This window comes from Lissotriton helveticus, chromosome 1_2 (genome assembly GCF_964261635.1).
Source record: "Lissotriton helveticus chromosome 1_2, aLisHel1.1, whole genome shotgun sequence".
In the NCBI taxonomy this organism is placed as follows: Eukaryota; Metazoa; Chordata; class Amphibia; order Caudata; family Salamandridae; genus Lissotriton; species Lissotriton helveticus.
The window spans coordinates 33462562-33478529 of NC_136058.1; the positions used below are offsets into that span (position 1 = coordinate 33462562).

Consider the following 15968-nt stretch of genomic DNA (forward strand, 5'->3'; position numbering starts at 1 on the left):
GCACTACTCACCTGTGGGTGTCTCAAAGCGCTGGGAGGACGGGGTTTCGGGCACTTCTGAGGTCCTCCCAAGAGCCAGGTCTTGAGGTATTTTATGAAGGTTTGCAGTGTAGGGCTTCATCTGATGCTGAGGGGGAGTTTGTTCTAGGTCTTGGCCTCTATGTAGCAGAAGGATCTGCCTCCCTTTCTGGCTCTGTGGATGCCGGGGATTTCGGCCAGGGCTAGGTCAGCGGAGCGGAGGTTTCTTTTGGGGAAGAAGGAGATTCTTTCATTGAGGTATTGGGGTCCTGTGTTGTGGAAGGCTTTGTAGGTGTGTGTGAGCAGCTTGAAGGTCACTCTTTTTTCAACAGGGAGGCAGTGGAGGTCTCGGAGGTGCTGGGTGATGTGGTTGTGTCGAGGGAAGCTGAGGACGAGTCTGGCTGTGGCGTTCTGGACAGTCTGGAGTTTGTGAAGGAGGGATTTGTTGATTCCGGCGTAAAGGGTGTTTCCGTAGTACAGTCTACTGGTGAAGAGTGCACAGGTGATGTTCTTCCTGGATTCGGGGGGGGATCCATTTGAAGGTCTTGCGGAGTATGTGGAGGGTGTTGAAACATGTGAAAGATACAGCGTTGATCTGTTGGTTCATGGTGAGATAGGAGTCAAATATGTTCCGGAGGTTGCGGGAGTGGTCCATGGGGATGGGAGGGTGTCCAAGTGCAGGGGCCATCAGGTGTTGTCCGACGTGGTGGGGGTGGATCCAAGGATGAGGACTTCTGTTGTCTCAGTGTTGAGTTTTAGGCAGCTGCTGCTCATCAGGATGTGACATCCTTCATTCCTTCCCAGGAAACTGTGCCTGGTGATGTCGGGTTCCTTGGTGAGGGTGAGGATGAACTGGGTGTTGTCTTTTTAGGATACTATGCTGAGCCCATGTTTTCTGACGAAGGTTGCGAGGGAGGCCATGTAGATATTGAAGAGCGTATGGCTGATGGAGGAACCTTGGGGTACTCCAAATCTGAAGGGCGGGAGTCTTATTCTTGGAATTCTGACGGAGAGGAAGGAGCGGATCCAGTCCAAGGCAGTCCCCTGACTGCGTTGTGGAGTCTGGTGGCTAGTGTGCAATGGGAGACGGTGTTGAAAGCTGCTGAGAGTTTTTAGTAGGATAAGGGCTGCAGCGTGGCCTTGATCGAGGAGTGTAGGAATGTCGGCTGTGGCAGCTAGGAGGGCAATCCCGGTGCTGTGGTTGCAGCAGAATCCGGATTCCGATGAGTCGAGGATGTTGTTGGATTCTGTAAGTGTGTTAGCTGGGTGTTGAGTGATTTTCTCAGTAACTTTAGCGGCGAAGGGGAGGAGAGAGAGATGGGCCTGTAGTTCTTTAGGTCCATCGGGTCCGAGGTACCCCCAGCGCCCATAGGCTAACATTGGACCCTGTGACCTCTGCAACCGGCTGCTCCAGTGCCGCTGGTGGTGCAGTACCTACCTAGGTCCGACCCTTGCCCTGTGTTGGTCAAACCATCCAAATGGCTGAACTTGTAAGTTGATTGCTTACCAGAAATTACTTACCTGTCTTTCCTCCCATAGGATTGGATTGGTTCTGAGAAAAGTACTTCTTTGACATTGAAAAGTATTTCATACACCTGTAAAGTACTTTTAATGCTTATACAAACCTTTGCCAACTGTAACTGAAAGTATTGTATTTCTCAAAAGTGTACAACATGTAACTGAGTATTACTTGGTTCCTAAAATAAAGTAACTAAAGTAATATTTTTTTTACCAACATTGGCCTGGAGTTAATCACTGAGCGTGTGTTCCTGCTTTGTATGAGTATGTACAATAAATGCATTCACACTACCCTCTAATAAGCTGCTCAGCCCAGTTACACCTAAACTAAGTGTAAGGTATTATTTCTACTATATCTTTGGGGACTTACTTGACTCTGTTAGCACTAGATCTCTTTTCATTATGGTATATACAGTGCCAACTTCCTACACCTGATAAAAGATCAAAGGTACTGAGATACCCCGGTGAACAAAGTACCTTTACTGTTCGCAAGCCACAAGATGTGTCAATCTTCTCAATCCAGTGAAGGCAATGTGTCGGTTCCAAAGATGGGTGACGGAGTTAAGACGCATCGAGTGATGTGCCAGTTTCTGTCACTCAGTTGAGGGAATGCATCTATCTCACCAAGCTGCAGTGGCAGTGATGCGCTTCCCAATGCATTGATCTAAGGAGGCAAAGCATTGGTTTCGATGTAATGTGCAGATTTACTCCCACAACCGGGTCAATACAGCTGTTCTGCTAACAGCAGACAAAAGATGCGTCAAAATCCGTGTTGCAAGTATCTGGGCCACTTCCATTGAGATAGGCACAGAAGCAGCTGGAGAGACTTTGATTTCCCTGAGTCTCAAGCAACAGCAAGCCAACAAGCCCTTGGAGATCTCTTGGAGTGGAGGCAGAGTCCAGGTCTCCTTCAACAGAGTCAAATGGCAGCAGGGCAACACAAGAGAAAAGCAGGCCATCTAAGTCTGCAATCTAAAGAGGAGTCCTTTAAGCAGCACAGCAGTCATTCTGATATAGGTTCAGTTCAACATCCAGAATTGTCCGATTTTAGGGGGTCAGAGACCTAGTACTTATACCCAAAAGTGCCTTTGATGGGAGGTGAGTTCAACGCAGCTCCCTAAAGTGCACATATTCCCCTTTCAGCCCAGTCCTGTCTGCCAGTCCTTTGTGTGGGGAGAGGACACTATCTATTCAGGTGAAGTGTTAGCCCCTCCTTTCCATCCTGCCCAGGCAAGGCCATCAGAATACAGATGTGTGTAGATGGGTGCTCAGACACACCTATCCTTCCTGTGTTTTGGCAGTATTGAGGGAATGCACAAAGTCTAGCTGTCACCCACCCCAGAAGTGTATTGGAGACAGGTTGTCAGGCACACAGAGCAGTAAGTGCAGAGAAATGTCCACTTTTTAAAAGTGGCATTTCTAAAATAGTAATGTTAAATTCAACTTCACCAATAAGTAGGATTTATCAATACCATTCCAAACATATGAAACATGAAAAAGTTACTCCTCTCGGATTAGGAATTACAGTTCAAAAGTGTATTGAGGAAGCCCCAATGCTAACCTATGAGAGGAATAGGCCTCACAGTAGTGAAAAGCGAAATAGGCTGTTTGTCACTAACAGCACCTGCAAAACAAATGTACATGCCCTACCTTTTACTAAAATAGCATCCTACCCTTAGGCCTTCCTAGGGCTACCCTAGGGGTGGCATGTGCAGTAAAAGGGAAGGGGAGGGGAGGGGAGTATAAGGCTTGGCAAGTGCTTTTAAAAGCCAAGTCATAGTGGTAGTAAACTGCACTCACAGAAACTGCAGTGGCAGGCCTGAGACAGGTTTTAAAGGCTATATCTGTGGGTGGCACAATCGGTGTTGCAACCCAATGGTAGCATTCAACTTACAGGTTCTGGGTAAATGGTATATCACCTTACAAGGGACTTACAGGTAAACTAAATATATCAATTATTTATACACCAATTACACACGTTTAGGGAAGAAGCACGTGCACTTTAGCATAGATTAGCAGTGGTAAAGTGCTTGGAGTTCTAAGGGCAACAAAAAGATTCAGGAAAACATGCAGACAAAAAGCAAAAGATTGGGGGAAGACAACCTTAAAAGGAAGTGACATATTTCAGAATAGTTGAGCCATCATGGAATGGGAAATAATTCCGACATAAACCTAAATAAAATGTATCAACATGGAGTTATATACAAGTATCAGATCAAAATTATGAGTTACCAAGTGCTAATTAATACGTATTGTATTGCTGGGTCAATGAGGGTTGAAGCTTACTAACTTCTTGCATGCAGCATTTCTAACATGCTTGCATGCAGAAATAGGTAATGGCCAGAATCCCCTGGAGGCCCAACTTGAGCCGCCGCGTACTGGGAAGCAAAATGATCATCATCTAGGACACTGCCACATCTTGTAAGCAAGAGAAGAATGCGAGAGAGAGGCAGAGACCAGAAATCCAAAATGGAGCCGCAAAGTTAGCGATTGAGCATGGAAAAGCTGAAGACACAGACAGTGACTATGGTCCTGCTACTGAGAGGGGCGCCGGTAAGGGTGGAACTCATTCATCTACTGTATAACAGGTCGTCTCCTCTACAATATACTCCTCTAATAACAGCGAGGCCCAGTTGTAAGGTGCTGCCATATTAAATATTACTACCCCTTTAGGATATTGCCTTTGAAACTAGCTGGAAGAAAAGCACCCACAGTAATGGATGTTCCTCAAGCAAACCCTTAAGAGTCTTCAGAACAAAGAGAGTGACATCAACAAACACCATTGCATGCCTCTAGAACCCCTATTAAAAACATGGATCATTCACCTCAGGCAGTAACTCTTCAGTGAATTATCAGAGCCATGACACAAATCTGCTCCAAGGCACACAGGTCAAGCGGCATCAAGGTGGGAGAGGTCAGGGAACACTAAACTGCTACATGGACTCTCATCTCCCTAAAAGCTGGTAATTGTACCACACCACCAACTTAAAATGGTGATCAGCTTTCACGATTGAGAGGTCTGGAAACATCAGCGACAATGCCTTCTGCCAGCGCCCTTAGAAATCACACCTGCCCAAACTTGCACACTGTCATGGACAAAGATAAGTACACACCATTCAACAGATGTGTGGGAGCATAGCACAAAAGCAGTCCTTCGAACACAGAGCGCTGGGAAGATACAAATAATCAAAAGCAATGTAGAGCAGTGGAAGGTATCAATATAATACAACTGAATTAGAACACCTGAAAAGAGATTAAAGTGTTCATTCAGAAGGCACAAAGAATTCACCAAGCCATTAAGAGGTAGAACATATGGTAGAGCTACCACAGGTGTCTAAAGAATATCATAAACATAAAGACAAAAAGCACATGATTGGCAGTTTGCCCACGCAGCAAAGAAAGAGAAGACAGACGGCTCACTGAGGACTTTCTAGGGCTTTCAAATGGCAGATTGCTTAAGAGTAATATACTATTTTGCTGCTTTTCATCAGGATTCTAACAACACTTGTTCTTTGTTCATGCTCTTTGAGCAGCAATAGCTCAAGAGGAAAAGAAGTAATCCTCATCTCCAGTCGTGCAATAGAAGTTCATTGCAACAGTATCCAAAACCCTAGATGATATTAGTAATTGCCAGTAACTACCAGAGATTCTGCTAAAAAAAAAAGAGCAAAGCCAGGATTTGACTCTATACTATGATGCTCTACATTTGCAGACGCAAATATACAAACAAATATCACAATGTTGCGAACGTGTTCACACATACCAAGTGTGCTACTGAGAAAAGATGTCTAGATCCCAAACGCACTCCCTTAAAAACGTAGCCATCTGTCTATATGAAGCATGTCACGTGGAAATAAAACTTCTGCATGTCATGAAAACTCGATTACTGAAGAGCTACCCTTCTGCCTGCTTTTTACCCTACCCTTAATTGTCTTCTTAATTTATAGTATAACGTTGACGTGAATATCATGTACATTACTGCTCAACTTGTAACAAATCATACCACTGATTGGATAAACAGATAGAATTAGGCAAATGTGATGTCCTATGGCTTCTACATTTACATGAATTTCAAATGAATTTCAACGTTTTGTTTAGTTAACTATTACAAAGAAAACACGTACCTGAATAACCAGCCACTGGAGTGTGAATACCGCCACCTGCGCTTTCTTGGTGCACATCCGTAGAAAAAGGTGTCTTACTAGTTCTAGTACTATTAGGACACCTTTGTGAAACAGAGCACATACCAGAGGTCGCATTTACTGTGCTAGGATTTTCCGCAAAAGAACTCTCATCACCACAGTATGAATCTGTTAGACAGGAAAATACATACAACAACTGTAAGAAGCCCCATTTGTCAAAATAACAATGCACAAAATGAAAAAAGAAATTTCATTCAACTTTAAGAAAAGCGCTATAAAATTAACAACTTTTACACATATCATATTCAAGTCTCACAAATTTCCTTTCTCAGTGATTTTTCACACATTTAGGCGGGAAATAACATGTTTGTCATTTTTTTGTTGATAATTAATGTTATTGATTTTAGAATAAACAAAGAGAAACTAACAGCACAGATAAGCAATCGCAACTGGTACAATGGAATAATTATTGATTTTGTCATGCACGAACAAAAACGTCGCTCCTTTTTTTAACGTATTATCATATGCTATTATAGTCCGAGAAGAGACAGAAAACCCATACATAACAGTTGGTTCAACCATTTGCCCCAGACCTTTGATTTTTTGGCTGGGCATCCCCCAGCCTCAAACAGTGGCCTCTCTTGTGCTGCACACCAGTCTACGCCCTTGCACCATCTAGATAAACTTGAGCGGTCAGACTGTATCCATGCCACACCAATGTCTTGCTTGACCACCATGGTGGAGGTACCTTGGAAGAGCTTAATTGCCCGGGATCCGTCTAGGCCGTCCATGATTCCCAGGAGGAGGTTTAGGGTGTTGAATGGCACCTTCCAACCCAGGACACCAGTGATTTCAGATTCCAGTGCTTCCCAATAAGGGGTGAGATTGGGGCAAGACCGGACCATATGATAAAATTCCAGACCATTTGAGAAAAGTCAGCCTGCTCCTGCCAGCAGCGCATGTGGGATGGCAAGGATCGCATACCTGCCTTATAAAGGCAGTCAGGGGTGAGGTAGGCATTATGAATATAATATAGCTGGATTAAGCAAAGCTTAGCTGAATTGGTAATGGTCTGGGGGGCCATTAAAGGTCATCGCCAATCCTCATCCTGGAGGGGACCCAGCCACCCCTCCCAGAGGTTGAGCGAGTCAAGCGATGCTGGGCCATTGTTCGTTAAGGAAATGTATATCCGCGACACCCCACCCTTCCCTAAGTCCCCCATCATGATCTGTGCTACCATAGGACTGAACTATGGCAGTGTAGTGCCAGTCGCTAAATGTGGGCCTGGCGTAACTGCAACTATCTGTAAAATTGTGAGGGGTGGAGGGTGTAGCGATTTTGTAGGTCTTGGAATGATCATATGTGGTCCTCCAACCACACCCCTCCCCAATTTTGATATACCAATAAGGTCCCATCCCCTGAATCTCACCAGAGCGCTCATCTCCCCCAGCCACCCGCCCTGCCTTTGTAATTTTGGAAAAAAGGAAAACTAAGGAAATTCACATTTATTCACAAGACATCCATTGAAAAATAAACCTGGAACAAACAAGTTACAAAAATATTTATAAATAGGTAAAGCCTTGCCCTTGCCTTTCCTCTCCGCACCCACACATATCAACTGCGGAGTTCCCCAAATATCATCGCTCAGTCCCACGCCCTTCAACATCTACATGGCCCCCCTCACCGCCTTCGTCAGACAATAAGGGCTGAGCATAGTATCATACGCTGATGACACCCAGCTCATCCTCTAACTCACAAGAGACCCGAAGACTCCAGACTCTGTAACCCTGAAGGAATGAGAGACGTAGCCGCCAGGATGAAAAACAGCTGCCTGAAGCTCAACTCTGAGAAGACCGATGTCCTCATCCTCGGACCCTCCACCTCCGCCAGGGACAACACCTGGTGGCCCTCTCCACCCACGGAACCTCGGCATCATCCTCGACTCCTCAATCACCATGGCCCGCTAGATCAACTCCATCGCCTCCACCAGCTTCAACTGCCTTCGGATCCTCCACAAGACCTTCAAATGGATACCCCAGAATGCAGAAAAACCATCACCCACACACTCATAACCAGCAGATTGGACTATGGCAAAGCCCTCTACGCCGGAATCAACAGAACTCTCCTAAACAGGCTACAGACCATCCAGAAAACCGCAGCCAGACTTGTCCTCGGAGCATCACAGCACAAACACATGACCCAACACCTACGTGACCTCCAATGGCTCCCCCGTCGAGAAGAGAGTTACCTTCAAACTGCTCACCCACGCCTTCAAATTCCACCACAACATCAGACCCAAATACCTCAACAAGAGAGTCTCCTTCCACGTACCCAAGTGGAACCTTCGCTCTGCAAACCTCGCCCTGGCAGAGACCCCCCGCATCCGTAGAAACAGAGTAGGAGGAAGGGCTTTCTCCAACGTCGCTGCCAAAGCCTGGAATGAGCTCCCTGTGAACATCAGACGCTCCCACACCCTCCACATCTTCAGGAAAGGACCTCAAGACCTGGCTCTTCGACTGAACTGGAGCTGCACCCCCCTCCTCCACAGCGCCTTGAGACCCTCACGGGTGAGTAGCGCGCTCTATAAATCCCCTGTTTGATTGTCTGGCTCTCCTTGGGAAGAGACCTGTCTTGGGGTCAATTGTCAACCTCTTTAATAATCACCTCTAAGATCTCATACTCTGAGTAAACTTCCCAAGGACATGGGCTTCCTGTCACTTCAGGAAGGGAGGGAAGAAAGTGTAGCAGTAGGAGGGGAGGAGAAAATATAAAGGCTATGGAAAACAGTTTATCAGAGGATGGGTGACCCCAGTATCCAGAGGAGTACGTAATGAAGGTGCACCTCAGTGCTGGGTTGTATCCAATTAAACCTTATCAAATTAAATTATCAACTTTAATTGAAATATTACACTCCACGAACAATCTGCACCACAAATAGGCTACGGCACTGCCCAAAATGATAAAAAAAACTATAGTGGTCGGTAGACGGCATTGCGGCAGTAGGAGGGGAGGAGAAAATATAAAGGCTATGGAAAACAGTTTATCAGAGGATGGGTGACCCCAGTATCCAGAGGAGTACGTAATGAAGGTGCACCTCAGTGCTGGGTTGTATCCAATTAAACCTTATCAAATTAAATTATCAACTTTAATTGAAATATTACACTCCACGAACAATCTGCACCACAAATAGGCTACGGCACTGCCCAAAATGATAAAAAAAACTATAGTGGTCGGTAGACGGCATTGCGAAAGTTGAACATCAAGCCAGAGATTTGTGAGAAGAACAACAAGAAACTTGTCAAAATCCCCTGGACCATTGTGAGCAATTCTCTATGCTCCTGTTAGGGTAAAATGCCTCCGACAAACAGATAGAACTATATAGAATTATTTTCCGAGAACAATTTCAGTGCAACTTTCTTTAGCCAAAAAAAACAAACTTAACCACGCTTTGAGAGTATTGAGAAACAACCACTCCTCAAGCATCCAAAGAGAGACTTTACCTAAACTAAGGACGTTATACAAAAACGCAATAAGGTCCCAAATGAAAACCGTGTATGACCAGTACTGGTGCAAAATTCTCCATGCCTCCAAACGCAAAGACTCAGGGGAATTCTGTAAGCTAGGCAACCAATCTGCCAACGGGAAATCCAAACGCTGGACAGCAAATATTCCAGAAAAAACCTGGAGCAAACACCTGAACGACGTGTACGGGGGCAGCCATGGTAACAGGGTCTTTAAAAACAGCCAGTCAAAACAAGAATGAAGACCTCCCCAGAGTGATTCAACCGAGAACAGTGGAAATAATCATTAGTAAAAGCCGTCGGGATAGGGCCCCAGGGCCGAATGGTCTACCTCAAGCTCTTTACAAAGAGCACCTGCAATTTTCGGCAGAGAAATTGACAACACTATGTAATCACATCCTGGTGAGCCAATAAGTTCCGGATAACGGGAGGGGATCAATTCTGGCCCCTATTTACAAAGCTGGACAAACTTCGGACCCCGCCAATTATCAACTTATAGCTCTTATGGACTGTGAGGCCAACATTTTCACCAAATATCTGCTGGGCGAACTCACGGACTGGGTGGAATCTAAAAACCTGCTGCTTAGAAATCAGACTGGCTTTATTAAGGGTCTTGGTACATCGATTAATATTCAAACGCTGGCTCTTACTATTGAACAAGCAAGGAGTCACTCAAAGAACCTACATTTGTGTTCTTCTTACATTTGAACTGCTTTTGATGCAGTGCAGGGGAACATCCTTTGGGTTAAGCTAACAAATTTGGAATTTCTTCTAATCTCAGGAGGTATACAATTATTGTATACAGATACATGGACAAGAGTTAGACTGTGTCAAGGCACATCAATTTCGAAAAAAATACCAACAATAAATGGCCTAAAACAAGGCTGTGTCTTGGCCCCTCTCATGTTCAATTTGTATCTTGCGGATATTTCTCTTGATTTGAATATCATTAACACGCATTCCCTATCTTTAAGCTGAAGGTATTATCTTGCATAGATATACAAAGGTGGGGCTTCAGCGGTTAATTAGTAAAACTGCTCAGTACGCCTCGTCCCACGGGCTAAAAGTTAATTTAAGTAAAATAAAAACTATGCTAGTGACAAAGGGAATAGTTTGCTGCTCCAAATTCTGTATAGAAGGGATCCGGCTCGAGTCAGTGCAGGAGTACAAATACTTGGCTGTAATATTTGATGCGAGGGGCTCATTTAAGAACCAGTGTGCAGCGTTACAAAGAAGGAATAACTCATTAATCTTAGCATTCGCCTCCCTGAGGCACGCCCTAAAGGGCCTGACAATCAAGCCACTACAACAAGTTATGACAGCCAAACATGTCCCATCTTTGAAATATGGTGTGGAGATTTTTAGAGGGAAGGCCAATAAAACTATAACAATCTTGTGGTAGGGGCATACCATCGCCTATTTAATCTTTCAAAGCAGACTTCGCCAGCACAAATCCAACTAGAGTTTGGCTTAAAAAGACAACATTTAAGTAGTTTAGAGGCATATTTGACATTTTGTCATGAGCTAAGAAACGATAAAACTTCAACCCTTATGTCTGTTGTTTGGGAGGCTATAAGCGATCAGGAAACTTCAACTGCTCATAAATATGTTAATCTGGCCATATCTATTTTAATGCAGGACAATTATGGACACCAACTCTTTCACAATCTGCATTTAACAAACTGAGTAAAAAAGTGTCATCACTGCAGGGCTGAGAGGGACTATTGAAAAGGCCACAAGTGTGGATAGTAATTGCTACTTATAGCCAATTTAAATCCCAGAAATATCTGGGGGTCTGAACGGACTAAACGCACAGCTAAAGCTCCTAAGACTCCGACTTGGCTATCTCGAATTTTGTAGTCAACTTCCTGCGTGGAAAAGACTGAGTAAGACAACGGCATGTCACCTCTATAATTACAGCAGAGAAGACTTTTGTCACATAGGGGCATATTAGCAAGAACCTCGTTAAAATTATCGCCGTTTTAGCGGCAGGAAACTGCTGCTAAAACGGCGATAATGGGCCTGCTAATATGCGTTATATAATTCCAATAGAAGCCCAGGTTAGATGTGCAGGACATCTAACTTGGGCTTCTATTGTTATGTTATGTTATGTTATGTTATAATAATTTGTAAAGCGCGCAGCTGCCACAGCAAAGTGGCGTCCCGGCGCTATGTTGGACAGAATAACACAACCAAATGGATATACCAGACAGAACTAAAGGAACAGATTAGACTAGTGGGAACAAAAAAGTTTTGACAGCTCTTCTGAAAGGCAGTAGATCCGGTATGGCACGGATATCAATGGGTAAAGTGTTCCAGAGACTCGCTGCCAGGACACCAAAGGAGCGGCCACCAACTCTGGCTTTCCTGAAGCGAGGAACACAGACCAGAAATTGACCCGTCGAGCGTAAAACTCTAGAAGGAATGTAGTAGGAAATCGCCTGTGCAAGAATGGGAGGAGATGAAGCCTTTAAGATCTTAAATACCAGGCACAAGGCTTTAAACTTGATCATCTGCCCAACGGGCAGCCAATGTAGGTCAGATGGTACGCCTGGCAGAACAGAATTTAGGCAGGCCTACCAGCATTCTGGCAGCCGCGTTTTGCACACGCTGAAGGCGTGTAAGTTCAGCTTGGTTAACGCCCAAAAGAAGCAAGCTGGCGTAATCCAATCTAGAAAGCACCGTAGCTTGGACGATGAGTTGCCTGGTAGGGGCATCAAAAAATTTAAAAATGGGTCTAAGGCTCTGAAGAACACCAAAACAGGTACCAGCAACTCTTTTAGTATGAGGGATAAAAGACAAGTTGGAATCAAGCCAGACCCCAAGGTTCTTTGCCTCTGTCACAGGAATGGGAGCTTGGCCTAACTCCGGTGGCCACCAACAGTCTCCCCAGAGATGAACCTGTTTGCCCAGAACTAAGACCTCTGTCTTCGCTGCATTAAGTTGGAGACAGTTGTCCGTCATCCAACTTGCCACCTCCTTTAGGGCAGTCTGGAATTTAGGGGCATCGACCGCAGAGTCCCCATTTAGTGCAACCGCTAGCTGGGTGTCGTCAGCGTACGACACCATAGTTAGACCCCCATCTCTTGGCGACAGCAGCTAGCGGCTGCACATACAGGTTAAAAAGGGTCGGGCTGAGTGCCGCGCCTTGCGGGACCCCTTGGGAAATGTTGCGGGGGGCAGATTCAAATGGAGGGGTGGATACTTTGAAGGTACGCCCTGATAGAAATGAGCGAAACCATTCAAATGCTGTATTCTCCACACCGGCCTCTCTCAGACGTTGAAGAAGGATGGAGTGGGAGACAGTGTCGAAAGCGGCACTAAGATCCAAAAGGATCAGTGCCGCCGTCTGTCCTGAGTCCAACATCCTCCGCAAGTGCTCCACCATCGCCAACAGGGCAGTCTCCGTGCTGTGGCCTGCGCGGAAACCATTCTGAGATGGATCTAGGATGCCAGAATTTTGAAGATGGCAAGACAGGATTTTGTTGGCGTGGGCCTCCGCAAGTTTGGATATCCATGGGAGGAGAGAGATGGGTCGGTAGTGTTCAGGTTTTGATGGGTCCAGGGTGAGCTTCTTTAAAATTGGAAAGACCGTAGCCTGCTTCCATTTACTGGGAACAGTCCCGGACTCAAAAGATAACCTAAGAAGATCGTACAAAGGGGGAAAGCAAACCTCAGCGGATTCTTTAAATTGTATAGGTCTTAGTGGATCCGCAGGCGAGCCCGATTTGACTTTCGTAACAAGAGATTTAAACTCTTCCTGAGATGGCTTAGGTAGTGACGAAAGAGACCTAGAGGTCACAGGAGTGCATCCTAGGTTATTAGCAGGCACAGTTTGAGGGGGGAATGTTCGGTAGATCGCCTCGACTTTCTCCACAAAGAAGGCCGCTAGCTCTTCACAATGAGTCAGGGAGCGTTTTTCCATTACCGCAGTTTTCTTGCTAGTAAGATCTTTACAAACCTTAAAGATACGTTTTATAGGGTTAGGGCTGTTCTTAAACTTCAAGGAGTAAAATGTAGCTCGGGTTTTGCAAATGGCTCGATGGTAGAACTTAATACTAGCCGGATAGATCTGCTTGAGGTCGGGATCGTATGCCTTACGCCAGGCTCTTTCAGCCCGTTTACATGCAGTCTTAAGAAGCCTGAGGGAATCATCATACCACGGGCTAGAGGGGCCAGACCAGACTTTACTCCATCCCGCTGGAATTAAGGTGTCCAGGGCTTGGGTCAACCACTCGCAGAAATGGTCATATCCCAAAGAGGCATCTTTAGGGGGGTCCGGTGGATGTAGTGACAGAAGCTGATGGAAGTCGGCCAGTCTCAATTTCCTCCAGGGGCGCTTAAAGACCGCCGGAGTGGTGCTCTTAAAAGGAGAAACATTCGAAATAAGCCGAACTTCGATCAGGTGATGATCTGTCCAGGCCATGGGTTTGGGTGGAAACGTGATAGCATTATGGAGATTCGTCAGAAAGGGATCTAGAATATGTCCACCCACATGAGTCTGATGGTTGATAAGCTGATGTAGTTGTAATGCCTCAAGGTCTGCGAGGAAACCACTAACAGCAGAGGAAAGGGGAGTATCCAAGTGGAGATTGAGGTCACCTACTATACTAAAGTTAGCCGATCTGAGGGCCAGAGAGGAGACTACCTCAGGGAGGGCAAGCCGAAAGGCGGCGTCAGGGCCAGGGGGTCTATAAATAAGAAGTCCGGAGATGGTAAGATGAGGGTTTATGGAATTGCAAAATGGGCGCTTTCACAGCCAGCTATAACAATGGCCTTCCATGAACATGGGTAGCATGCCTTAATCACAGCCGCGATCCCGCCACCTCTTGAGTTACGATTCAAAGTGTACATAACGTACTCCTCAGGTAGCGCAAGATTCATAGCTGCTGTGGCATCGTCGTGAAGCCATGTTTCCGTCAAAAAGAAAATGTCAGGTTTTTCGTCTGTGAGTATTGTAAAAACATCTAAATGGTGACAGACCAATGATCTGACATTAAGATGGAGTATTTTAAGTTTTGTCTGACGGTGAATAACAGCAGGGAGGTCAGCTCCACTAAGGGCCGTTTGTGAGAGCTGTAAGTTGGTGATAGGGAGGGGCAACGGGAGCTCAAAAGAGCACGTAGGACACTGGAAAGGCCCACAAAGGGGGTCGAGCGCGTCGTGAGCGCAAGAACTTACCTTATGGCGGAGACCGATTAGAAAGTCACCAGAAAGCATAGTGGAAGTGTCCAGAGTGTCCTGCCCTAGCCCTGCCTTAGCGCTGACGGGTGCAGACGGGCAGGACTCTGGCACGACTCAGACACAGCGAAGGCGCACCCGCTGCGCTAATCCGCTGCGCGAGGGGGCGAGCATTAAGTAGGCGTGTTGTCAGCGTTGCAGCGCTAGAGCGCTCACCCACAATGTGCAGAGCGTCCTCCCAAAATGGCGGCCAAAGTTCCAGACCCCGGGAGCCCGGACCCGCAAAGTAGCGGTGCTGTTTTGGAGGTTTTAAAATGCAAGTGAGGGCCAGGGGGGGGGGGGGGCGCGGCGATTAAAAACAGGGGTACGAAAGAAAATGCAACAAAGATACAAAACGTAGGTAGTCTTAAAAATATAACGCAAGCACAGCGAAAGCGCTCTAGAAATAATTGCAGCGCGTCAGGTATCGTAGAGTAGTGGTCACCTTATCCAGGCTGACCGGCAGCAGCTCCTCGCCTTAAGTAGGCGTGTTGTCGGCGTTGCAGCGCTAGAGCGCTCACCCACAATGTGCAGAGCGTCCTCCCAAAATGGCGGCCAAAGTTCCGGACCCCGGGAGCCCGGACCCGCAAAGTAGCGGAGCTGTTTTGGAGGTTTTAAAATGCAAGTGAGGGCCGGGGGGGGGGGCGGCGATTAAAAACAGGGGTACGAAAGAAAATGCAACAAAGATACAAAACGTAGGTAGTCTTAAAAATATAACGCAAGCACAGCGAAAGCGCTCTAGAAATAATTGCAGCGCGTCAGGTATCGTAGAGTAGTGGTCACCTTATTGGAATGCTATAACGCATATTAGCAAGTCCATTATCGCCGTTTTAGCGGCAGTTTCCTGCCGCTAAAACAGCGATAATTTTAACGAGGTTCTTGCTAATATGCCACTTAGTTTGTAGCTGCCAAACTTTAATAGGTGAACCAGATTTCAATCAATATGCTGTTTGTACATGCCGTCAAGCAATCATAGAAGGTTTGCTGGGAGAAGATTTACGTTTTACGGGAAACAAATTAAAGTCTGTTGATATTGCAGTGGGTAAGCTAGCTAAAAGTGCTCAGTAAGGGTCTTTCGCTCTACACCATTTTATCATTTTATCAATTTAGGAATGAATGGTCAGGAAGGAGAGCCAACCAAAGTAAGTGTTGAGTTGGCTTATTTACCTAGGAATATCTAGTACAAAGTGAAAAACAAGGGCTTAGCAACAGTAAAGTTACGAGACGAGTTCATAGATAGCATATTGCACTTTAAAATCCTCATATGATGTAATCTCCCTTCACCTAATGCAGGTAAATTTAAAAAGATGTTTTAAAAAAGACCAGACCGTTGTAACTGATTTTGTTCCCTTTTAAATGAGATAGTGTAGCATGATTAATAAATTAAATGAGGGAATTGGACATACTGCGGAATACAGCGGAAACAGTAGCCCCTCGCAACTGAACTTAGGCAGTACATTCTCAGGTGGTTTTAAATAATGAACTTAAATGGTTTTAAATTCTGAAATAATTTGAAAATGTTTTTAATTTACTCTTTTATAAGGCTGCTA

At 45.6% G+C, this 15968-nt stretch overlaps 1 protein-coding gene across 1 annotated transcript in view; it reads right to left on the bottom strand.

Annotated features, from left to right (window-relative positions):
- Positions 1-15968, bottom strand: part of MSH4 (mutS homolog 4) — a 1513152-nt gene that overhangs the window by 1472523 nt on the left and 24661 nt on the right. The window contains exon 2 of the mRNA XM_078673412.1: positions 5660-5845. Within this exon, the coding sequence (XP_078529538.1) occupies positions 5660-5845 (186 nt within the window). The remainder of the gene's footprint in view (positions 1-5659; positions 5846-15968) is intronic.